Consider the following 26,471-nt stretch of genomic DNA (forward strand, 5'->3'; position numbering starts at 1 on the left):
ATATGCTGTATTGTACTATGTCTTCGTTGTGGAGAAGATGGATGATTCAATGATTAGAGCACTAACCTAGGACTTGTGAGCATCATTACAGCACTAACCTAGGACTTGTGAGCATCAAGTCCCTTCTCTGCCACACACTAGCTGGATGACCAGGCGCAAGTCACTTAGGGCAGTAATTCTCAACCTTTCTAGACTACTGTACCCCTTTCAGGAGTCTGATTTGTCCTGCGTATCTTAAGTTTAACCTCATTTAACTTGCTACTTGCTTACAAAATCAGACATAAAATACAAAAGTGTCACAGCACACTATTACTGAAATATTGCTTTCTCATTTTTACCATATAATTATGAAATAAATCAATTGGAATAGAATATTCAGTGTACAGATCAGTGTACAGATCAAACAACTCATTGTATGAAATTTTAGTTTGTACTGATTTCACTAGTGCTTTTTCTGGAGCCTGTTGTAAAACCAGACAAATATCTAGATGAGCTGATGTACTGGATGGAAGCCTCTGTGTACCCCCAAACCACTGATCTAGGGAACAGAGGCACAGAGAGGTTATCTATAAAAAGGAGATAATGGCATTTCCCTACCTCACAGGAATGTTGAGGCTAAACATATTAAAGAGTTGAGGCACTTAGACACCACAATGACCCTTGTGAGTACCACAGACTGACGTGTATAAAGTTTTGCCTACCTTAAACTTTACGATTCAGCATTTCTATGCCGTTTTGCGGCCAGAAAAGTGAAACAGCAGCAAGCTGGCAAGGGCAAAAGACAAAACTGGGGTTAAACTGCGGGACGCTCTTCCGTGTGTAAACAGGGAGATGTGAGGAGGGACAGTAATCAGAAAAGCGGTGGCTTTTACCGGCTGTAAGGTCACCAAGAAGTAAAGCTACGTGCTGACAAGTCTGGTTTTCCAGGCAAGTCAACGTTTGAACAGCTCCCCACGCTCCGTGCAGGTGCAGGCCGGCCCAGCAGACTCGCTGCTCAGAGGGGGAGACAGCCCCCGGGCTCAGCCGTTAACTGGAGCCCGAAATGCGCCGCGGCTCGTGGAAGCCCCTCCAGCCCCGACGCCAGCCTGCAACCGGGACAGGGACGGGGGGAAGGGGAGGCGGCTCGGGGCAGGAGCCCGCCCCCCTCGGCTCTGGCTGCCCTTTGGATGGTCCAAGGGCCAGTCAGCGGACTCCCGCTGTCCAAAGTTCGGCGCGGAGCTAGAAGGCTCCGGAGTCGAGCGGGGCCGCGGCCGATGGTGCTGAGGAGCCGGGCTCGCTGCCCCGTGAGTGCGGCTGGGGCCTGAGGAGGGAGAGTCGTGGGCCGGGTGGGGGCGAGACTGGGGCAGGGAAGGCGGGCGGTGGCTGGGAGCCCCGGAGTGCGCTCGCCTCACCCCCCACCCGGGCCGAGCCTCAGCCGCGAGCTCGGTTCGCGCCAGGTGCTGGAAAGGCTCTGGGCGGGGGCGGGGAACTTCCCTCAGCTTCATTCCCTGCCCCCCCCCCCAGCCTTTGGCCGAGCAGCGCCGGCAGAGGCGCTTCCTGGGGTTCAACCTGCCTCGTGGCAGCGGCGTGGCCATGCTCTGCCTGCTCCTTCCCTGGCCTACGGGGGGGGCTTCCCCCTCCCCCCTGCGTTGGGCCTCTCCTGCCCCCCTGCAGCTCCCTGAAACTTACAGGCGTTCGTGTGATAGCGACGCGGTTTACCGGACCGTCTTGTCGTTTGTGCTGGCTGAAGGTAAAGGCTCCCCAAAAGCAAATGGAACTAGGCCGATTTTCGGCAGCTTGTTGGGAGTCTGGGCCCCATGTTTACTTTATATTAAAAGGTTTCTCTAGTGCATGAGTCACTTGCTTATGGGCCCTCGTCTGGGTGACTTTTAAATACTGCAGAAACGATCCTGCCATATGTCCTTAAACAAATTAACTTCAGCTACTAGCAAAATTGCTGAGAAAATTATCTAAAATGTTTCCATAGACATTCATTTAGCTGTGTTTAATATCATTCATTTAGCTGTGTTTAATATCTCACCCTTAGGTTGGAATGGAAAAAGAAAGGCAAGTCATACTTCTTGCAGAGGGTTAACCACTAGGTAATACTATTAATGGAAGTATTGCAAGAGTGAAGATAAACATCCAGGAAAACTAAACCATGATACTTTTGAGATGAGTCACAGTAAAACAGTATCTATGTTCTAACAAATCCTCAGAGAAAGTGGGTGAACTTTACATAATTACCACTGAGAACCTTCTTCTGACTCTAACAAAATCTGAAAGGAATTTATTTTCAACAATAATAAAGATCTCAATATGCCTCTCCTATATAGTCCAATACAGGTATAAGGAGATTTGGGTCATTCCCCACAAACCGAAATAGGAATTTGTATGGCATTCTATTTGAGGGATTAACAAGATAAAAGCAACGAGAACTGTGTATATTGGATTTAGATTAAGAATCATGGGACTTTTCCATGCCCACACTAGCATTCAGATTTATTTGAATGCCTTGGTCTCCGTCTGTAAGCTGCTGTCTCACTTCCATCTTGACCTTTCTGGTGTCATAGTTCATTTTCTCTGGTCAGGGATTTCCAACAGTGATTAACCTTATTTAAGAAACTTGAAGTTGCAATATCTAAAATAAAACAGGTCTAGTTTCAATACAGAAAGCAAAAACAAACAAACAAAAAACCCATGAAATGTAAATTAGAATTTAAACTCTGTTAAACTAATGGTGAAACCTATACCAGAGATCGCTCTCTGTATTCAGACGGTTTCCCTAAAGGTCTCTGCTCAGACGCATCCCCTGAGAAAAGTAGTACACCTCTGTTCCCCCTCTTAGTAACAAATATGTATTGGTTCCTTGAGCAATTATTTAAAACAGGTTTAATCCTACTACAAAACACCTCCACAGCTAATAGGGCATATAGCTTATATTAGAGTTTTGAATAACAGTGAAACTTCATTGTATGGAAATGATTTGACCCCTTACTATTCTTGTATAACCTGCTCTTGGATGAGTATGTTATCAGCTGCAGTTAGTTTCTTAGGAGGTATTTGTTTAGCCCTTTTAGGTGGGTACTATATTCTCTGAAACCAGACTCTCCGCAGGTTTTGAGGTGTTGAACTGGATTCTCCCTGGTTAGGGTTAGACTTCAAGCTCCACTTTTTGTACTGTTGCTGTTGAGAAATCATGAGTGATCATCTACAACTAAATGGTTCTGGAAGATTGCATCTGGTTCTAGCCTCCCCAGGAAGTAGCATTCTCTGTTTTGAAATAGAGGTTTAATTATTCCCTGGCTTCTCTTTGGTCACCCATTACTGGAGACTCCTTACAAACCTGTTAAGGTTCCTCCCCCACTCTGAACTCTAGGGTACAGATGTGGGGACCTGCATGAAAAACCTCCTAAGCTTATCTTTACCAGCTTAGGTCAAAACTTCCCCAAGGTACAAAATATTACACCCGTTATCCTTGGACTGGCCGCTACCACCACCAAACTAATACTGGTTACTGGGGAAGAGCTGTTTGGACACGTCCTTCCCCCCAAAATACTTCCCAAAACCTTGCACCCCACTTCCTGGACAAGGTTTGGTAAAAAGCCTCACCAATTTGCCTAGGTGACTACAGACCCAGACCCTTGGATCTTAAGAACAATGCACAATCCTCCCAACACTTGCACCCCCCCCTTTCCTGGGAAATGTTGGATAAAAAGCCTCACCAATTTGCATAGGTGAGCACAGACCCAAACCCTTGGATCTGAGAACAATGAAAAAGCATTCAGTGTTTTACAAGAAGACTTTTAATAAAAAATAGAAGTAAATAGAAATAAAGAAATCCCCCCTGTAAAATCAGGATGGTAGATATCTTACAGGGTAATTAGATTCAAAAACATAGAGAACCCCTCTAGGCAAAACCTTAAGTTACAAAAAAGATACACAGACAGAAATAGTTATTCTATTCAGCACAATTCTTTTCTCAGCCATTTAAAGAAATCATAATCTAACACATACCTAGCTAGATTACTTACTAAAAGTTCTAAGGCTCCATTCCTGGTCTATCCCTGGCAGAAAACCAGCATACAGACAGACACAGACCCTTTGTTTCTCTCCCTCCTCCCAGCTTTTGAAAGTATCTTGTCTCCTCATTGGTCATTTTGGTCAGGTGCCAGCGAGGTTACCTTTAGCTTCTTAACCCTTTACAGGTGAGAGGAGCTTTCCCCTGGCCAGGAGGGATTTCAAAGGGGTTTACCCTTCCCTTTATATTTATGACACCTGTGTTAGAGACTACCCTAATTACATATATAAACTGGGGTTGGAGAGGAGATTCACCAGCCAGGGTAGTCAAAATAAAGCCTAACCTTTTAATTTCAGTTTCATGCCTCTTTTCTCAAGGCCAGTTTTATTAATAAAAAGAAGATGCAAAAGAGGTCAGAGTAATAGAAAACACTGGATAGCAAAGGCCTGTTCCACTTTCTACAAGCTTGGCTGGGACAAAACATACCCTTTTTCCCCTTCATAGCCCTTGCAGCTACTCCAGGCCACCTGCTTCAACAAGCTTACCCCCAATCCTCCTCTTTCTCAAAGTGACTCACATGCATTCTTTTAAAAGTCTCCAGCAGGCAGTCACATGCTTGATCAGCTGACCTATCTCCCTCATGTATCCTGCCTGGAGACTACAACTCTCAGAATCTTCCATTCTCCAGGGATTTACTCCTGTAACATGTACTGGCCATATCTGTAATTACATGTAAGCATTCTGTTACAAACCTCTTGCCATAAGAGACTGACACAAAGTCTCCTCAAATATGCTACACACGGTTCCAATCCAACTCTATAAGAAAATCTATCTTGAAAAGCTATGGATTGTCAGTATCTTTGGTAGTTGAAAGATTCACGGTTATACCTATAAGGTGGGTAGAAAGCTGGCTAGATTGTCGGGCTCAACGGGTAGTGATCAATGGCTCCATGTCTAGTTGGCAGCCGGTATCAAGTGGAGTGCCCCAAGGGTTGGTCCTGGGGCCGGTTTTGTTCAATGTCTTCATAAATGATCTGGAGGATGGTGTGGATTGCACTCTCAGCAAATTTGCGGATGATACTAAACTGGGAGGAGTGGTAGATACGCTGGAGGGGAGGGATAGGATACAGAAGGACCTAGACCAATTGGAAGATTGGGCCAAAAGGAATCTGATGAGGTTCAATAAGGATAAGTGCAGGGTCCTGCACTTAGGACGGAAGAACCCAATGCACAGCTACAGACTAGGGACCGAATGGCTAGGCAGCAGTTCTGCGGAAAAGGACCTAGGGGTGACAGTGGACGAGAAGCTGGATATGAGTCAGCAGTGTGCCCTTGTTGCCAAGAAGGCCAATGGCATTTTGGGATGTATAAGTAGGGGCATAGCGAGCAGATCGAGGGACGTGATCGTTCCCCTCTATTCGACATTGGTGAGGCCTCATCTGGAGTACTGTGTCCAGTTTTGGGCCCCACACTTCAAGAAGGATGTGGATAAATTGGAGAGAGTCCAGCGAAGGGCAACAAAAATGATTAGGGGACTGGAACACATGAGTTATGAGGAGAGGCTGAGGGAGCTGGGATTGTTTAGCCTGCAGAAGAGAAGAATGAGGGGGGATTTGATAGCTGCTTTCAACTACCTGAAAGGGGGTTCCAAAGAGGATGGCTCTAGACTGTTCTCAATGGTAGCAGATGACAGAACGAGGAGTAATGGTCTCAAGTTGCAGTGGGGGAGGTTTAGATTGGATATTAGGAAAAACTTTTTCACTAAGAGGGTGGTGAAACACTGGAATGCGTTACCTAGGGAGGTGGTAGAATCTCCTTCCTTAGAGGTTTTTAAGGTCAGGCTTGACAAAGCCCTGGCTGGGATGATTTAACTGGGAATTGGTCCTGCTTTGAGCAGGGGGTTGGACTAGATGACCTTCTGGGGTCCCTTCCAACCCTGATATTCTATGATTCTATGATTCTATACCTGTAAATTATACACAGCACAAGACCCATGGCTGACCTAACAGCAGCTATAATAGGCATGATTCTCCTCCTTTACATTGGTGTAAATCTGATGTACAGGTTTGCTGACTCACACTCTTTATCATGAGTCTCACAATATTTCGTGTTTTTCTTAAATTCCCAGATGATGGAGGAAAGAACACCTACAATTTTATTATTCTCATGACTTTTGAACAATTGGGATTAGTAATACCAGGAGTAATGGAATTACATTGATCTAAAACTAGTGTGAACGAAGGAGATTGTGGCCTGCTGTTTCTTGCCAAACGACCTGTTCTCTGTAGCTATTCCACCCTGTCTTGTAACATCTGCAAGAGCAGGCCTGTCTTCCTATGGTTTTCAGACCCCTATTAAATACAAGGGCTATATTATATCCATATATATCTACATGGACTGGGCATTAGGGTGGGAATCAAGACACATGGATTCCATTCTTAGGGTCAGCTATTGCCTAGCTGTGTGACCTTTAGCAAATCACTTCTCTGTGCCTCAGTTCCCCCTTAGGCAAACTGGGAGTAGTTATGCTTAGCTACCTCTTAAAAATGTTAATAAAAACAGATAAGCATTTTGAATAAACTAACACATTTAGGTGGACTGCATATAATGCAAAAAACAATGCTAATCAACTGGCATTAAACTGCTTGCATATAAAGAATAACAAAGCAGCATGTTGCAATAAAATAAATGTTTATTGTCATGCTGGCACTGCAGTTATCTATTTGGATAGCCGTATAATTAATGTGGATGCCAGCTTTGCTTTAAAATGACGCATCAAAATTTTAGGCCACATGTTGCAGTCCTTTATGATTGAACTAGATGCATCATAATACATTTTTAAGATCTTTTTTGTGTTCTAGGACAAGATATTTGATGCTGCATTGTATGGGACAAGAAGTTCTTAAAAAGAGAAGACACATATAAGAAAGGATGTCTCATTTAATCAAAGGAGTTAAAAAATGTTATGGTCCTTCTATCAGTCAAATGCACAAAGTAACAGGATTTCCATTTAAACCACCCCTACTCAAAAGCTTACTAGCCTACAGTGGGCAAAAATTAAAAACTTCACGTACATGTTCTAAACTTAGTTCTGAAAATGCAGATTCTTACAGTTACATCATAGTTGGAGCTGGATCGGCAGGGTGTGTATTAGGCAGCCGATTGACTGAAGATCCCCTTAGTACTGTTTTACTTTTGGAAGCAGGCCCTAAAGACACCCTTCTAGGTAGTAAAAGATTAATGTGGAAGATTCATATGCCTGCTGCATTAACCTATAATCTTTGTGATGAAAAATATAATTGGTATTACCACACAACACCACAAAAGCACATGGATAATCGAATTATGTACTGGCCCAGAGGTAGAGTGTGGGGTGGCTCCTCATCTCTCAATGCTATGGTGTACATTCGGGGGCATGCAGAAGACTACAATCGATGGCATAGAGAAGGTGCTGTGGGATGGGACTATGAATTTTGCTTGCCTTATTTTAAGAAGGCACAGACCCATGAGCTGGGTCCTAACCTGTACAGAGGTGGGAATGGACCGTTGCATGTGTCAAGAGGAAAGACGAACCATCCTCTTCATCATGCATTCCTGGGTGCAGCCCAGCAGGCTGGCTATTCTTTCACAGATGATATGAATGGTTACCAACAAGAAGGATTTGGCTGGATGGATATGACTATACACAGAGGTAAACCTTAAAGAGTTACTTTGGGAGTGTATGTATCTAACCTATAAATGGTATTTAAGGGTCGATCTATTTTCCATTGAATTCAATGGGAGTATTTTCATTGACTTCAAAACATTTCTTCCCTTAGAAAGGAGAGAGGATTTCATAATGCTGCTATCAGCTGTTTGCATTCATTCCTTTAGTCCTTAAATTTAAAGCTCTTTCTTCTGAATGATAAATGTGGCACCCCACTCTAATTTCTGTATAGGAAGAAAGACAAGAAAATACCTTGAAAATGAAGGCACATGAACTATTTTGATGCTTGCAGATGTTAAATGAAAACATGTATTTTGTAGGTCAAAGATGGAGCACAGCTAGTGCTTACCTTCACCCTGCCATAACACGCCCAAACTTGTCCACAGAAGATAGAACGCTTGTAACGAAAATTTTGTTTCAAGGAACAAAAGCCATAGGGGTTGAGTATGTCAAGAATGGGCAAAGGAAAAAGGTAAGAATTTTTATTTCCCTTCCTGAAAGAATGGGGTCAAAGAAAAATAAGCCTTATTTAACAACAAATAGAAACTAAGACTGACACATCCTTTCTGTACAAAAATTCCACTTTTCAGATGTAATACTGTAGCTCAAAAACACTAGTCAGTTTCAAGGATATGATTCTTTGTTAGATAGTTATGTTAGAAAATATATTTCCTTTTTATCATTTCAGACATCAGGATATTCTCTGTGCTGAAAGAGGGAATGATGAGAGTGTAGAAAGGAAAAGGCTATGCTTGAGGTTTGAAATTGGAACCTACTCTGTAGTCATGCACAGTTACAGTGTGTTGGCTATTGTACTGAATTACTAATGTGCTGGAAAAACAATTTAGGAAAATCTGTTAAAACTGAGTATCTCCTATGGAGTCTGAATAGCTTAGGGGATAGATAATGGAACATAGAGTCATTCTTTGTTGCCATTTTGAATCCAGTTAAGTCTAGTAATGACTAACTACTATAAGGCACATTCCCAGCTGCAGAATAGACATACCCTAACAATTTTATGGCTATTTGGTAGCCTATATGAAATGGGTTTGTGATTTCACTCCAACTTCCACTGAACAGGCATCCACATCACAGAGATTGTCACAACCAGGGGGACATGCGCTGGTAGTCTCAGCACATAAGCCAAGAATGGAATGGGAGTCAGGACTAAAATGGCCTTTGATATTCGGTCAGGATCGAGGAATATTAGCAAAACAATGAGTAACTGCCATTACTTCTTAGCTTTTCTATGGATAAATGGAGGACTTCAGTTTCTGGGGCTTTCAATTCAGTACTTTTCATAAGAAAAGAAGTATTCAGTGAGGGCTTATCTACATTGTGAGGTAATGTGCTCTAGGAGGTATGATTTCTAAAGTGGACTAATGTACTGTGCATCATTTGGTCTGGATAGACCCTGCTGGTGCACACTAAAGGTTCCTTAGTGCACTTTAATGTAGTACTGTTTCAGATAGCACTATGTTAAAGCACACCAGCAAGGTCTACACAGACCAATTGATACACAACACATTAGTGCACTTTAGAAATCACTCCCCTGTAGCTCGCATTACCCCACCATGTAGACAAGCCCTTACTCTTCCCTTTTGAATATTACTCCTGATTATTACATATGTAACTAGGTAACTGCCTAAGGTGGATTCAGATATTATTTTAAAGTTCTAATAACAAGGGTGAAATGTTGGAATAATAATACACCAAAGGGGAGGAGAGCATAAATCTTGACAGTTTGAGTTCACTGAACATAAGAACGGCCATGCTGGATCAGACCAAAGGTCCATCTAGCCCAGTGTCCTGTCTTCCGACAGTGGCCAATGCCAGGTTCCCCACAGGGAATGAACAGAACAGGTAATCATCAAGTGATCCATTCCCTGTTGCCCATTCCCAGCTTCTGGCAAACAGAGGCTAGGGACACCATCGCTGCCTATCCTGGCTAAAAGCCATTGATGGATCTATCCTCCATGAATTTATCTAGTTCTTTTTTGAACCCTGTTATGGTCTTATGGTAGCAAGGAGTTGCGCAGGTTGGCCGTGCATTGTGTGAAAAAATACTTCCTTTTGTTTGTTTTAAATCTATTGCCTATTAATTTCATTTGGTGGCCCCTAGTTTTTGTGTTATAAGAAGGAGTAAATAACACTTCCTTATTTACTTTCTCCACACCAGTCATGATTTTATAGACCTCTATCATATCCCCCCTTAATTGTCTCTCTTCCAAGCTGAAAAGTCCCAGTCTTCTTCATCTCTTGTCATATGGAAGCCGTTCCATATGCTTAATCATTTTTGTTGTCCTTTTCTGAACCTTTTCCAATTCCAATGTATCTTCTTTGAGACTGGGCGACCACATCTGCATGCAGTATTCAAGATGTGGGCATACCATGGATTTATATAGAGGCAATATGATATTTTCTGTCTTATTATCTATCCCTTAATGATTCCCAACATTCTGTTTGCTTTTTTGACTGCCACTGTGCATTGAGTGGGTGTTTTCAGAGAAGTATCCACAATGACTCCAAGATCTCTTTCTTGAGTGGTAACAGCCATCCCAGATCCCATCATTCTATATGGACAGCTGGGACCACGTTCTCCAATGTACATCACCCTGCACCTATCAACACCAAACTTCATCTGCCACTTTGTTGCCCAGTCACCCAGTTTTGAGAGATCCCCCGTAGCCCTTCGCAATCAGCCCCAGACTCAACCATCTTGAGTAGTTCTGCATCATCTGCAAATTCCGCCACCCCACCGCCCACTCCTCCCAGATCATTTATGAACATGTTAAACAGGACTGGGCCCAGTACAGACCCCTGGAGGACACCACTATTTACCTCTCTCCATCCTGAAAATGACCATCCATTCCTACCCCTCGCTTCCCATCCTCCAACCAGTCACCAATCCATGAGAGAACTCTCCCTTCCATCCCATGACTGCCCACTTTGCCCAAGGGACCTTGTCAAAGGTTCTCTGAAAATCCAAATACACTATATCCACTGGATTCCCCTTGTCTTCATTCCTGTTGACCCCCCTCAAAGAATTCTAGTAGATTGGTGAGGCATGATTTCCCCCCACAAAAACCATGTTGACTATTCCCCAACAAGCCATTGTCATCCATGTGTCCGACAATCCCGCTCTCCACCATAGCTTCAACCAGCTTGCCCGGCACTGAAGTCAGGCCCACCGGCCTGCAACTGCCAGGGTCACCTCTTTCAAAAATTGGCATCACACTAGCTATCCTCCAGCCACCTGGCACAGAAGCCAATCCAAATGATAGGCGACAGACCACAGTGAGTAGTCCTGCAGTGTCACACCTGAGTTCCCCCAGAACTCCCAGGTGAATACCATCTGGCACCAGTAACCCGCCACTCTTCAGTCTATCAACCTGTTCTAAAGCCCCCTCCAATGACACCTTAATCTGGGACAGCTCCCCAGACCCGCACCCAAATAGAATGGCTCAGGCCCGGGAATCTCCCCCACATTCTCAACTGTGAAGACCAATGCAACAAATTCATCCAGCTTCCCCACAACAGCCTTATTGTCCCTGAGTGCTCCCCCAGCATCCTGATTGTCTGAAGTACATTATACCCACAGGAATCAATATGTAGAGGGCGTTGAGTGACTGAACACCTGCTAAATGTTAAAAGATAATATAAATAAACTATTCTTTGATCTGCTAAAGCACAGAACATGTCTATTCTTTTCTAAGCCAATTAGAATGATGCTTTCCATTAATAATGCAGGGCAAAAGTTGCAGAATTCTCATTGACTTTAATGGGAGCCCCATATGTCTGAGAGGAGAAGTTGGCCAGAAACAGCACCTGTCACTTTACTGAGCAATTTACTTACATGAACATGAATAATCTTTCATTATTATAGAGAAGGTGTTTGGCTGAGAACGATGGCACAGGACAAGTGTACTTTTATTAGTTTTGGCCCTAAAAATAAAGTACTAGATACAGGAACATCATGTGTACTGTGTATAAATATTGATATGATTTGGTGAGCTAGTTGACCACATGATGGGTAGCAGGAGACCCAGAAGGTAGTCTCATCTCTGCCACTGATTTCCTGTGTGACCTTGGATAAATCACTTAATCTCGCTGCCTCAGTGCACCATCTAAGTAAGTGCAGGACATTGTTTTTTCTCTCTCTCTGCCCAGTTATTATATATTTTAATGTATTAGGGCCAAATGTGCTTTTTAAAACTTCAGCTACACAAGTCTTATTCAATATATTTTCTTATATGTTCCTGGAAAAAGAGCGCTCTGATTCCTCTGTCATTCTACCACAGTGTCTGGTTTTTATTTTCTGCCATTTCTAATTCAAGTGCAAGGGGTTTAGAAAAATGCATGCATTTGGGAAAACTAAATTGGGATCTGCATGACAGTTTCAAAATTTAACTTTCAGCTTGATCTCATTAAAAGTAAAAGCTTGCAAGAGTAAAAAGGTGACCCTTTCTTGCTTTATGATACATAAAAAAGATACCACAGTTTCTTCTCTCCCCCTCCCCCCACTTTTTTAATATTAGAAATTCAAGCCTCGTCTCCCTTGTTTTTTTTCTGGGAAGATTCTAAGGATGACGGGAGAACTAATAGTTTTATGACATCAGAGAAACTATGCAAGGAAGCCTGATTGAGAAGAGAAATGATTTTTATAGACTATTTATTTAAAATTCTGTGTTATATTTGTTTAGTTAACAACTATTGAAATCAAACAGTTAGGAAAAACTATTTGATTGTTGAAGTTTTCTCAGTCTTCCCTTTTAAGTGAAGATTTAGGGCCTGATCCAAAGCACATTAAAATCCGAAAGATCCCCACAGATTTTAATGGACATTGGATACGGCCTTAAGAAAGCTCCCAGTCATTTCAGAAGTCCTTCAGAAAAAACAAATAAAATGGCCTTGGTAGTCCTGGTATGTTTTAGGTAAAAAAAATCAAGCAAAAAAGAATATTTATGGGGGTTGGGGAATGCTTTCAGACTTTTTTTTATGTATCATAAACTATATATGTGTGTGTACATATATAAGGGACCAATTTGATTGTTTTTCCTCTGAGGTCACCTTTAAATGCACTACATGACTATATACAACATGAATTACAAGCTATGAATGTCTATGCAGCAGGGTTGCACTGGGTATAAACCCATAACCTAGAGCAGAGATAAGAGTACACATTTGGAAATAGTATGATTTGAAACAAGCCACATTTTCATTAGGAAACAAAAATGTGAACACATACTTCATTTACACAGTGACTCTCTGATGATTCGCTGAAACTATTTTTGTATACATTATGCAATGTACTGTAGAGATTTTGCATAGCTGTTGTTTTATGAACCAATTCAATAAACCTGAATGTTTTGTGTATTAGTTCTACCATACTAGACAATTGTCCAGAGCAGAAAAATACAAGGGGGAGCAAAAAGTCACCACTGGGTGTGCTAGCAGTAACATCAGATGAGTAGTGTGAAAACAATTAATAAAAATCAAACTTTTTGTAAGTTTTGTTCTGTTCTATCAGTCAGAAAGAAAATAGGAATAGTAAAAGTAAATGGTACTTCGCATACTGGTATTGCCTGTATACATAAAGGAAAAATCAAGTTGGTCATTTTTAGAAGACTACAGAACCATGCCTAAAATACCACAGCTAAAATTAAAGTGGAGACACAGTGTAGAGTCTTAAATTCTACAAAAGTAAACACTGGGCTTAAATTCTAGTGTCTGCAGATGAGCAATACAAGAGCTGCCTTCTTGAGCTCTTTTTTTTGTCATTTCTAGTGATTTTATTAAATTGAGGCAAATCTCTATATACACATTTAGCAGAAGTCTATTTACATGTATTAGATGGATAATATCTATGTTTACTTTTAAGCATTTTTATTTTTGTTGATTTAAATTTCACAGTTGTGGAAAATTATGGGGTGAGGGGTATGTGTGATGGGGCGGGACTCACCCCTGCAGCACCTCCTGCTGGTCATCCAAGGAATTAGCGTTTCCAGCCTCTGGAGAGCCCTTTGCAGGCCGGTGTCCCGCTTGCTGGTGGGCCCCAAGTCCCTCCCGGACCCCGGTGCCCCTTTCACGAATGGATGCTGCCCCCTGGCAGTACCCCCACTCCATGGCATTTGCTTTGCAAGTTATGAAAGTATGTTCAAAGATGCCGATTGCTCAATGTATGCTCAGTGATGCTAGATGAGATGTATTACAGGACATTGAGCACCAGTGCAGTGTTAATTTTACAACATTCTATAGCTCAAAGTAGTAGTAGCTTTAGGATTTGTATCAGATTTAAATGGCCTTTGTTTCTACTTCCCTATGTGAATACACTCCTATTTGTCCCTTTACATGTATTTCATGTAATCTAGTCACTTTTAAGTTTCTTGAATATTTCTTTCCTAACCTCCCCACTATGCAAAAGTTTGAATTTATTTCCCCAATGCTGATAGCACTTTCTCTGACCCTAAGATCTCAAATATCTAAGGGCAAAATTCTGCTCTTGCTATTCTGAACCTTATAATGGAAAGTGCTGGACATGTGGAGAGTTCCTGAGCCATTTTGTTAATATAAGGCAGGTTGATTTCAGGGGTGCAGGGGAGAAATGTGCTCTGTAGCAAACTGTAATGGTCCTTTAAACAGACTGAGCTCCCCAAAAGCACCTGTTGCCAAAGACAGAATTGCTAACCTTGCCTGGAGATCAGTCCCCTTGGAGACATGGTTTCCTGTTGGACACATTCATTGCTCCCCGTCTAACAATGAAGAGAGTGATAGATCAGAGTTCTGTCTAGCTGCTGACTGGATGAGTTGGGGATGAGGAGAGGAAGAGCAGCCTGCACACTTTTCTCCAACCCCTCATGAGACAGGGCAGGATTTTGCCCTAGATCTGCAGTGCTGATCTGACAACTGAGAGCAAGAGAAAACAAATGAATATGAACCATGAAGCTTATGGGTGGAAAGAGTCAGAGAGGAGATGATGAAGATGTTAGATAATGAATGTCTACTCACTAGGTACCGATGAGATAAATAGGTCAACCTCTGAGGTCCTCAGCTAAGGGTTAGCAGCATAAGTAGTAACCAGCTGAGAGATGCACATTCTTTAGGCTGTTTAATGAAAAAACTGTCATACAAAACAATGTATGTATACATACTTATAAGGGCTCCCTGCTATAGCACATAGCTATGTGGGGCAATGGAAGTGTGGAATCCATGAGACCACAAGGGCTGTGAAACCAAAAATTCGCCTCAGTTGGACTGAGGATGTGACAATGCTTGAAGAGAGACTTTGTTGAGCTAACATATTACAGAATACCTCAGAGTGTAAAATCTTTTTCAGGATTTTTAATCTATTAATCACTAGTGAAAATGGAACAGGCTCTGGCTGTTTCCTTGCTTGAAGTTACTGTAGATCTCTGTTCTGGAAAGAAGTGTGCAAGTGTACTGCCAATCATGTTATTTGATCAATTAAATGCTTGTGTACCCTACAGTCTTAATAAATTACAAAACTTTGTTCAGTTCACATTGTGTTCCAATGTGACATCTGAGTTATTTCTGTCCATAGAAACTTATACCAAGGTAAGCAAAGCATTTGGAATAATAAAGATGGATGCTGGTATGATTCTAAAGAAATAGAGTATCTTTTTTTTAAAAAAAAGCTCTTGGAAATATTGGTTGTGGTCTAAAATCAAACCTGTAATAATCTTCTTTAAAATTTATTTTTAATTTTCAGGCTCTTGCCAGTAAGGAAGTGATTTTAAGTGGAGGTGCCATAAATTCCCCACAGCTGCTTATGTTGTCTGGGGTTGGAAATGCAGATGACCTCAAAAAATTAGGGATCCCTGTTGTTTGTCACCTTCCTGGTAATCTTTTTATTGGTTTTATCTTTCACCTCCCTAATGGTCTGATCCAGAGCCCATTGAAGTCATTGGAATGACTGCCATTAATTTCAGTGGCCTTTAGATCAGGCTCTGTGGACCCAAACCAACTACCATTACAGTCAATGGAAAGACTCCCGTTGACTTTAATGGAAGTTAGAAAAAACTCTTTTATACATTGCACCTCTCCATGTAATGGTGTCCAATATTCATTTCTTTCTGAACTATGGCAGTAGATAACTTATTTTAAAGCAAAGAAGCCGTATGTATCACTGATATTTTTAAATTAGAGCTGTACATTCTCTTTGATCCACAGCGGATTGCCTACCGATAGTAATCAGAGTTTAATATAAGGATGGAGGGTAGAACATGGGCCTTATGTAGTAACTGAACTTTTCTAGCTAAAAGTTATCGTTGCATTTAGAAATTATGCCTACCATTGTTAGAACCAGAACTATTTCTGCTATTTGTTTATATGGCTTCTTGCATGCTCCATTTTCCTATGTGTGCTCAAGAAAATTAAACAAACAATTGCATATCTAAATTATTTGAAAATCTTACTCAAATGATCATTGTTAGGTCTAAGAGTCAACACACCATGAGGAATAACATGGGAGAGTTTTTCCTTGCATTCTGCAATACCGGCATATGGCCTGAATAAATACCTTAAATTAAGCATGTGGCAATTCTCCAAAAAGGGCCATATTTTTGGAATGTAATGTGCCCACGCTACACATACCCACGTCATATGTACTTTGAAAGCTTATTTTATGTACGTTTAGATGAAGTATGATGTGGTGCTGCCAACTGGTGCCATAAGTTTGTAGGTGAGGTGAAACAATGCTACCCACAATGAGAAATTGTCATTTTTTGCACAGTTCCAGAAACACTGTAACATGACTATGACAACATTTTGGATAAATTAACTTCAGTACCTTAATAGTGTTTATTGATCAAAGCTACCAAATGACAACCTCTGAATAGGGGCCCTCCCAATCGGGGGGTCTAAATCCACTGCTCTTGGCTACTTCCTACCACTATCCCTTCAGTTTGGAGCATGGCCCTTGTAGTCCAATTCACTGGGATGGCTTGCCTCCGATAGCACCCTTTTGTGGACCTTGGGTGGTGCCCTGCCATAATCCCAGGCTCCTACCTCTTTGCTAGTCAGCACTGAACTGAGCCAGGCTCTCACCTTTTCTCCTTTCTCCAGGCCTGGCATTGGCTGCAGGTATAATGGGGCGGGGCTAGCTGGGCCCAACGGCTCTCTTTAACCCCTGCCGTGCTGGTGGGTAGTTTCTCTGCTTCATCACAGTCCAGAACTGATTTACTATGAAAAAGTACCTGGGAAAATAAACGCCTGTCACCTACAATGAACACTGTCTGAATTCTCTCCTGGTGTCTTTTAAAACTTTATCTTGTGATGTCCTACCAATACTAAATAACGCTAATCATAGAATATCAGGGTTGGAAGGGACCTCAGGAGGTTATCTAGTCCAACCCGCTGCTCAAAGCAGGACCTAATCCCAACTATATCATCCCAGCCAGGGCTTTGTCAAGCCTGACCTTAAAAACCTCTAAGGAAGGAGATTCTACCACCTCTCTAGGTAACCCATTCCAGTGATTCACCACCCTCCTGGTGAAAAAGTTTTTCCAAATATCCAACCTACACCTCCCCCACTGCAACTTGAGACCATTACTCCTCGTTCTATCATCTGGTACCACTGAGAACAGTCTAGATCCATCGTCTTTGGAACCCCCTTTCAGGTAGTTGAAAGCAGCTATCAAATCCCTCCTCATTCTTCTCTTCCGCAGACTAAATAATCCCAGTTCCCTCAGTCTCTCCTCATAAGTCATGTGCTCTAGCCTCCTAATCATTTTTGTTGCCCTCTTCTGGGCTCTTTCCAATTTGTCTACATCCTTCTTGTCGTGTCGGGCCCAAAATTGAACACAGTACTCCAGATGAGGCCTCACCAGTGCTGAATAGAGGGGAATGATCACATACCTTGATCTGCTGGCAATGCTCCTACTTATACAGCTCAAAATGTCATTAGCTTCTTGGCAACAAGGGCACACTGTTGACTCATAATATTGTTCTCATTCAGGTGATTCCATTTTGGGCTGGTTTCAACCACAAGCTTGCAACAAAGAAGAGAACCTACCCAGCAGTTGCATATTCACCTATTACGGATGCCAGACCAGCTGACATGGCCACAGTCTATACTACTGTGCTGAAATGTCAGCAACTGTAGGACAGGTGCCTTTTGTTCAGATCATGGATCAGCAGCTGTGTGCTGTCACTCAACAAGTGAAATGGACTCTCCAAATGAACTTGGTACCAATGTGATTCACCTGGATGTTTTTCACACCCTGTGCTGTTTTATTGCATGTGTTACGAAATTTTGATGAGACGCAGGATTGCTAGACCTTCTTGTTGATACTGATGTGTATGCTGCTTGTAATGCAGATCAAATGCTTGCTGCTAAGCAATTCAGCTGTGCTCTATAGGTATGTCTACACTGCAATAAAAAACCTGCTGCAGGCCTGCATCAGCGGACTCAGTCTAAAGGGCTGTTTAATTGTAGTGTAGATATTCAGGATCAGGCTGGAGCCGAGCTCAGACACCCTCCCCCTTGTCAGGACCCAGAGCTCGGGCTCCAGCCCGAGCCAGAAATGTCTACACCACAATTAAACAGCCCCTTAGCCTGAGCCCAGTCAGGTGACGTGGGCCAGCAGTGGGTGTTTAATTGCATAGGGTATAGACATACCCCTATGGCTTGGCTCTAGCATTAGAGGCCCGGAGTGCTCCAAAACTTTATTCTTTTGTTAAATTGTGTGAGCAGGAAGGAGGTACTCATGTAGTTCCAGCATTTGTCTGGCAAATGTTGGCTCACACTCAAAAGGTGTCTGAGTCTGAAGACTCAACAGTCCTTACAACGTCATTAAAGAGCTTGTTTGTGCTGTAATTCAGTATGTGCGGTCACTACTGAAGGACTTTCAGATATGTGGGTATGCCCAGTCTCCTACATTCAAGGTCTGGGAGCATTTTCTCCAGGTTATGTAGACACTGCATCTAAATGTCCATGCAGAGTGAGTGTGTGATTGGAAACTTCACATGACATAGCAGGTCATGCTTCAATGCATCTTTACTGCAAACAGAGCCAACTATGCCAGATGGATATCAATCTACATTTTTGATATGTTAAAATTTCCCTGAAGTAGTATTCACTGCCTTTGAATCTGGGGGGAATTTGCTGTATGTCATACTTCTGTTTTTTTCAGTGGAATTTGGAGTGACATGGGAACAGGGAAAACTGTCCTCAAAGACTCATAGGGCAGTAGTGGGATTGTAGTACTGACAAGAAAGAAGCCAGCCCTTGTCAGATAGACACTCACATGACATGTCCTGAGTGAATATGCAAAAACTCTGAGAGAAAGAAGTGGCCTAACAAGAAGTAGTGAAGACTAAGTTCACAAACAAGTCCTTGCCTTTGCACTGAAGAGGAATGAAAAGCATTTTACAGCAGTTACCAACCATGTCATCAGCAATATGACAAACCCATTTGATCCTGAGTCACATCTAGAGGTGCTTATCACCATATATAATGGACACCATGTAACATCAGATGTACAAGACTCTCTACTGAAAATAGCAGATGTTGGTGAAGAACAAATGGAGAGATTTGTGAGAGGTGCACTTGATTCTGATTGGACAGGTAACATCTTCAGCCCAGTCAAGAAATCTGGCACCAAACATTTGCTGACATGATCAAGAAAACTAAATTTAAGCCTGCCCAGGGAGGGATTATCACAGCATTTATCAGACCAGAAATTGTTTTCTGAAGAGCCCTGTCCTTAGTAAGATGCAACGATGCTGTTTCAATGGCAACTGTTCTTAGTCACCAAGTAGGACCTGTGCCTATGTTCCTCTTCCATGCTGTGGAACAATGAGAAGAACAGACAAAGCTGAATTAGGACATCATCTGGAAGCTCAAGCTGAAAGGATCCATGAGCTAAGAGCATGTGACAAAGAAACCACAGGGTATATCAGAGATGCCGTGGGTAGTCTTTGACAGATAATGACAACAGTAACTCTGTGAAAACTGCAGAAAAATAGCGCCAGACAGGATCTAACAAGGATGCAAGAAATGTCAGGTGATTGGTGGATGTCTGTGCCTCCATGGAAGAAGTTTCTAAACGTGGCATCCAACAAGCATTCATTTGTAAAATTCCTCTGTAAATATATGGTTCAAAGTGAACCTGAGGGTGTAGGAGCACACCAACACAAATACTCCTTCTTCCTGAGGCCTAAGTAGGAAAGTCCATCATCACCAGCAGAAGTGAAGGTGCTGAAGAAGTCCAAGAACTTGTACAGTATTCAAGAGGAAGCTGTATGTGCCAATATAGCTTTTGGGTCTCTTGGTGTCAAAGGAACTATAGGAATACGTCACTTGATATAGATGTTTTGGAACTTGCTGTTCACTACTTTCCAAAAGTGAAACATATAGATAATGTGGATTGAAATAGGCAACATTACCAACACAACTGACAAGTGTTGCTTCATACCTATGTGTGCAGTTTATGATGCACTCACTCCTGACTTCTGCAACATACTTCCTGCTGTATACGCATTAACAGGATGTGACCTAGTGTCATTCCTGTTTGATATTGAGGGAAAAAAATCTGTGTTTAATGTCAAAACAGAGGTTCAGAGATCTTGCCAAATTAGGATAGAGTAATGGACAAGTTGTAATTTCTGCAGCAAGGAAATTGGTAGCACTGCTGTATGACCAGAGCAAGAAAGAAAAGGATACCCTCAAGGACTTGAATTTCTTGTACCTCAATCTAGCCATCAAAAAGGACAAATGGCCAAACTACCATCATGTCAGGGCAGTTTTGAAGATCATGTCAAAAGAGCAACTTGACAAACAAAGATTTGCATGTCTTTGCAGATAGGTAAACCAGATACTGGATCACCATTGCGACATGGATGGAAAAATGTGGAGGATGAACTACTTCCTGGATTCTTCAAGGGCCAATGGAGACCTTATTTGAGCCTGTATCAGTTTCGATCACAGAAGAATCAACTGTGTCTGTAGTTAGAACAATCTTCCCTGCACAGAACTGTGTACCTGCCAAGGCAATGAAGATCATGGTAACCCCCTCATACTCAACAGAGAACATAATGATGAACAAGATGATGATGATGTTGACTAGAAATGTCACCAGCGTTCTACATTTAACGATACCTCTACAAATTATTAGACTTTGTTTTACCCTTTAGATGGTTCTTGTGATGCATGGAGGTCACAAAGAAATTAAATTTTATGTCTTGAAATAACACATAGCCATTAAACAAACAGAAACAAATGCACATATTTCAAAGTGGTCATTTTAACGTGTTGATGCTATAATTGTTTATGCCCCTTTCTGTGGTAATGGCACCACTTGACAGCTCCACATTATATCTCATCTTAAAGTAGACATAATAAAATGATGTGAGTGTGTGTAGATAGGGTACATTAACTTGATGAAATCAGTGGTGTCTGCTGCTTGCCTAAATGGGCTGGACTAGGCCCAGGGTCCATGGTGTTTGACACCACTGCCTTTGTAAGAGGTTATTTCAGTTTCCATTCAGGGTAGTTTATAGAGGAAAATGTACCTGCTTGTATATAAACATTTACATTTTGCCTGTATATAATTTCTTGCGGTTTTTGTTTGTTTGTACCAGGGGTAGGCCAGAATCTTCAAGATCATTTAGAAGTGTACATACAGCAGAAGTGCACCAAACCTATTACTCTCTACAAAGCACAAAAGCTTATTAACATGGCAAAGATTGGTTTAGAATGGCTTTGGAAATTTACAGGTATGTAAAAAATGTGAAACTGTCCCACTGTTCAGTTCTATAGGATTACCAAATTTGGCTTTTAGCTGAACTATATATGTCAGAATCCCAGAGTGTCTTTCCCAATGAAGCTTTATTATTACCAATTCTGCAGAAACTGGAGATTTTAAAAAATCAGTTCAAATGGGGGGAGACTGTGCAGTTTCTTTAGCTTTAATTTGCTTAGTTTTTTCCAAATTAGAATTTATTTTAACAAATGTAATGTTTATTGTAACAAATGAGGTTGAGATGCACTTTTTTTGTAGCATTTCGTTCCCTACCCTTAAATTCAGGCAGGGAATCTTTGCATGTTGCTAAATGTTTGCATTTGTGCCTAACTCCCATTTTGGGATATGTTCCATACTTAAATCTATGGGCCACTGAGAAAAGCTACTGTAAAAAGTGAAGTCAGAAAATGATGTATTAAGACACTGTCTAGAAAACAAATACACTGAACTAAATTCATCCTTGGTGTAACTCCATAAAAGGTAGTTATCTCATTGCATTGTCCAGAACTCTTAAAACTTACTTGTACTTGTATTGTCCAGAAATAATGCATTCTCCTGTCTTATAGTAGCCCAGTCCCTAAATTACATTTTCAAGGATAAATTGTAAAGATTTTTCTTAGCAAGTAAAACAAATAAGACAATTTCAGTGCTAAACTACCCCCCATGCAGTTTCACTGTCTTAGCGTGGTGTCACAGCAAAGCATTTGGCCCAATATATCATGTGCTATTGCATACATATGACTTTTTATTACTGGAAGTAACTATTTTTAAAAGGATGGATTATGACTCATCTAGTTGGGTGGCACAGAGATTTAAAGGCGTGCTGTACAGCAGTGTGGAGGGGAAGTAGGGTCTGCAGATGGTGTCAGGGGGCAGGGAGTGGGCAGAGCTCCCTGTTGCATCTGGGAGCATTAACTGCACTGGATATCTAGCTGCCACAGCTTATTCCCTCCCTCAACCAGCGGACACTCCCAGTGACAATCTTCCATCTAAGCTGCTTCAGAAGCATTGCAACAGTGCACTGCCCTTCATATTAAGCAAACTGTAATACCCCATTCTAGCCCAAAGTAAATGGAAAGATTTAGGAAGCTGGAGACACCTTGGGATTTTTTTAAAGTCAAACACATTTTACATTTATTTAGTGATAAACATGATGAAAGTAATGTACACTGCACAAGTTATAAGTTAATTGCATATGGATTTGCACCCCTCGCAGTTTCACTGTCTTTGATTGACATAATTGTGTGCATTGCACAAGTGGAAAGGTGTATGGGGCATGGAGAAATGGTGCTGAAACAAGGATTTTAAAAATACACATTTTTCTTGCCTTTTGAATATTTTAGAATTTTTCTTTCTTTCTTTCTCAATCTCTAGGAGATGGAGCTACTGCTCACTTAGAATCTGGTGGATTTATTAGAAGTCAGCCAGGTGTTCCTCATCCAGACATTCAGTTCCATTTTCTTCCTTCTCAGGTGATTGATCATGGACGTGTTGCTTCCAAGCTGGAAGCTTACCAGGTCAGTGGTTTAAGGACACAAATTAGCAATGTCCTGAATTAGCAAGGAGATTTACAGTTTATTGGAAACATTAATACTAGTACAGTGATCAAGTTACAGATTGTTCAGTATTGTGTAAAATATGTGACTTAATTGCCTACATTGCAAAAATATTTACAAATTGTATTTGTTGCTGGTGCCAGAATAATTTTACTCTTTATCTTTGGAAAAATACGCAATAAGTTTATTAGGGGCTATGAACCTGATTCTGTGTCATTGTCATCAGTAGTACATAATCAAGTTCTATATTATAATATTTTGTTTTCCCTTTAACTCCTTTGTAGTGTGTCTTTTTGTTGTCTCAATATATAATGTAGATTCAAAAGTCTGTAGTTCATACTGTGAAACTGTCACTATATACAGTACATCTGTTTTCTTTGGCTGGTTTTTACTTCACGATGATAGTAATTTGGTCATCCGAACTGTCAGCTACTACTAAACTGAAATAACATTTGCTTGTTGTTGTATTAGAAATAGTTTATTTCCTGTGCTGTGCATATAACCAAAAAACATAAGAAAAAATGTTCATATTGTGGCCTCCCCTTTTATTCTCCCTTTTTTATATTTTGTTTGGGTAATCTGTAAGAAGACTCCATGTTTTTAAAAATTGCATTGGACTCTGAAGTCTGTCTAGATGGAATTTTGTCATGCGGTGTGTTGGGGCTATTGCAGGTTCATGTTGGACCCATGAGGAGCACAAGTGTGGGCTGGCTAAAGCTGAAAAGTACAGATCCAAGGGACCATCCTGTGATTGAACCAAACTACTTGTCAATGGGTAAATGCCTGGTATCTATATTGAGTTGGTCTCATTCAGTTCCTTCCCCCTTGCTCCCAGGAGAAGTGATCTAACTACCTGCCCATATCAGTAGGAAATTACTCCCCATTTGACACCGGCTCAACTGTGCTGGTTGGCACATTGGTATTATTATTACTATTTATGTTGTGATAGCTCAGAGGAGCCCCAGTTAATGACCAGAATGCTATTTTGCTAGGTGCTGTACAAACTCTGAGCAAAAAGACAGTTCCTGCCTGTTCCCTGCCCCTTCCTGTTCACCCCACACCCACCTGTGCAAGAGGGGGAGTAAAGGCCACCACACACCTTGGTTGCCTCCCCCCACTCAGCTGGTGATCACATAGCCCATACCCTCTTTATTCCTGTGTATCATTTTTATTCATCCTACTCTCCTGTACAAGTGTGTAGGACAAGTGACAATTTTGCCCCTGGTGAATGTATCTTGGAAAAAAGTTCCCATTGTTTTTTCTTTCAGTAACAAGTTGAGAGCCTTTAAATTGTATATAAGCCTCCTTCCACTTTAATTTTGCCGCCTTTTCTTGGTATAGCACACTGTCCTGTACTAGCATTATGATGCTGCTGTTTGTTTGTTTGAATTATGCAAAGGGAAGTATTTCTAACCAGTGTGTGTATTTATAGTCTCTTTGTTTCCTCTCTGTACAGAAACAGATGTGTGGGAATTTCGTCAGTGTGTCAAGTTATCCAGAGAAATTTTTGCTCAGAAAGCTTTTGAAAAATTCTGTGGTCCTGAAATTCAGCCAGGAAGTCATATCCAGTCTGACAAAGAAATAGATGCTTTCATAAGACAGAAGGCTGATAGTGCTTATCATCCTTCTTGTACCTGTAAAATGGGGCAGCCGTCTGACACCACTGCTGTGGTTGATCCTCAGACCAAAGTAATTGGGGTTGAAAACCTGAGAGTTGTAGATGCCTCAATAATGCCCAGTGTGGTCAGTGGGAATTTGAATGCCCCAACCATTATGATAGCAGAAAAAGCTGCTGATATGATCAAGGGGTTCCCATCACTCAGTGAGAAAAATGTTCCTGTATATAAACCTCAAACCTTGGAAACTCAGCGATGAACAAAATGCCCACGCTTATTTTCCAGGTGAGTTTTTACCCACATGGAAATCTTACATTGGACTTTGCCAAGAGAACAAATGTATTGCTACAAAAAATTACAGGTAGGTATTAATTCACTACCTCTCTGATATTGAGAAGGTTGTAACAGTAATTTAAAAAAAAATCAAGTTATTTGCAGTAACTGGTCATTTTAGTCAAGCATTTGGGTGATGACCAGTTTTTGTAATGTAGTTTGAAGTTTATGCTGAAGAGGGTCAGTTCTGCCTTACAAAAAGAAGAGGCAATCATGTGAGCTATCAAGGAGTTCAGGACCTGTATGGCTGAGCGTGGGATGGTAGAAGTGGATGTTTGCTGCTTTGCATAGAACAGTAAGACACTTAAAACCAGTGATGAGCTGCCAAAATCTGAAGAACTGGTTCCTTCAGTCACTCTGGGTCTTCGGCAGCACTGAGGGACCAATAAATGTCAACTTCATTTATTGGTGCTTGTGTAATAATTTATACTAAAATGGATAATGTATTATGGAGGTACTGATCACAGCTCCATTGTTAAGGTTGAATTGTTTTAAACTTAAAGGCATACGTATAGTATTAGATATAGTCAAGTTAAAAAGATATCCATATTTGATATACAGATTGCCTTAATAGCTTCTATAAAAACAAACAGCTGATTATTTAAAATTTCTATAATGATAAATTCTCCATGTTCTTTGTATTTAACTTAATAAAATTCAGTTAATAACTTAATTTGTTTTGGTTGCGTAATGCAATATGGAAACTTACCTTGTTTCACTACTGTATGTTTAAGGGGGCCATGAAAGGTGACTGCCCAGCTGCAAATGATGAAACAGACTCTAAGGTCTGGATTGTTACTAAAGTGTAAACACTTTTTAAAAAAAATTACCTGCTGTCTAGAGAGATCTTTTACCACATCAGATAGATGCTTGTCTGCCCCTGTTCAGTTAACTTGAACATCTTGGCTCATTTACTTTTAGAAAGAATAAATACATCTTGGCTCTACTATTTTGATAATGCTTGCCTAATGCCCAGACTTTTTTCTGGATGTTTGCTGAGAAAAATCCTTTACAGATATCAATCAATGGCCCTTTCTTGAGTGTGTTCTAATAGCTTTCCAGATATCATTAAAGATCACAGGAGGTACAGGCCCCTGCATTGTGATGTGTTCTTGCAAGGTAGTATGGAAATCCCCATAGAATGGAATAGTGAATGGAGTAGAAACAGGATGGAAATTACAATCCTTCTTTTCCCCACCACTAATAGCAGAGGAGGGAGGGAAAAGATCTTTATTCCAGCCTGCACCTGCACTCCTTACTCCTACAAATTTGAATGGGAATTTTTGCTTGGGTAAGGGGTGCAGCCTCAGCCCTATAGCTTGTACATTTTTTTAAAAAAAAAGGGCATTTAAATCCTGTTTTATACTTTGATTCTTTTTAAATCTGCATGATGTTTAATGTAAACGAGGAAATGTGCATAATCCTTGCATAATCTGTCATTATGACAATTAAACTCCTGTGAAAGTTTTTGCTATTGTGCTGTTTTAGCTTGCATAA

The 26,471-nt window shown here is 41.2% G+C and overlaps 2 protein-coding genes across 3 annotated transcripts in view; one reads left to right on the forward strand and one right to left on the reverse strand.

Annotated features, from left to right (window-relative positions):
• The window catches only part of IL17RB (interleukin 17 receptor B), a 39,184-nt gene extending 37,871 nt beyond the window's left edge, over positions 1 to 1,313 (reverse strand). The window contains exon 1 of the mRNA XM_078853619.1: positions 702 to 1,313. The gene's annotated coding sequence lies outside the window, so the exon portion shown is untranslated. The remainder of the gene's footprint in view (positions 1 to 701) is intronic.
• Positions 1,121 to 26,471, forward strand: CHDH (choline dehydrogenase). 2 transcript variants are annotated; one of them, XM_073351536.2, is made up of 9 exons: positions 1,121 to 1,283; positions 2,027 to 2,081; positions 6,862 to 7,691; positions 8,027 to 8,178; positions 15,436 to 15,565; positions 21,309 to 21,443; positions 22,844 to 22,986; positions 23,698 to 23,800; positions 24,482 to 26,471. In XM_073351536.2, exons 3-9 carry the CDS (start codon positions 6,932 to 6,934, stop codon positions 24,898 to 24,900), a joined length of 1,842 nt encoding a protein of 613 aa, XP_073207637.1. In that variant the 5' UTR covers positions 1,121 to 1,283; positions 2,027 to 2,081; positions 6,862 to 6,931; the 3' UTR covers positions 24,901 to 26,471. The 2 variants fall into 2 exon arrangements, with proteins under 2 accessions (XP_073207637.1, XP_073207638.1); XM_073351537.2 differs by lacking the exon at positions 2,027 to 2,081.

This window comes from Lepidochelys kempii, chromosome 7 (assembly GCF_965140285.1).
Source record: "Lepidochelys kempii isolate rLepKem1 chromosome 7, rLepKem1.hap1, whole genome shotgun sequence".
NCBI classification, from domain to species: Eukaryota; Metazoa; Chordata; order Testudines; family Cheloniidae; genus Lepidochelys; species Lepidochelys kempii.

Coding starts and splice junctions, on each gene's coding strand:
- CHDH (XM_073351536.2), top strand. CDS start 6,932: ATGTCTCATTTAATCAAAGGAGTTAAAAAATGTTATGGTCCTTCTATC. Junction 7,692..8,026: donor GGATATGACTATACACAGAG/GTAAACCTTAAA, acceptor TGTATTTTGTAG/GTCAAAGATGGAGCACAGCT. Junction 22,987..23,697: donor CCAAGCTGGAAGCTTACCAG/GTCAGTGGTTTA, acceptor GGGCTATTGCAG/GTTCATGTTGGACCCATGAG.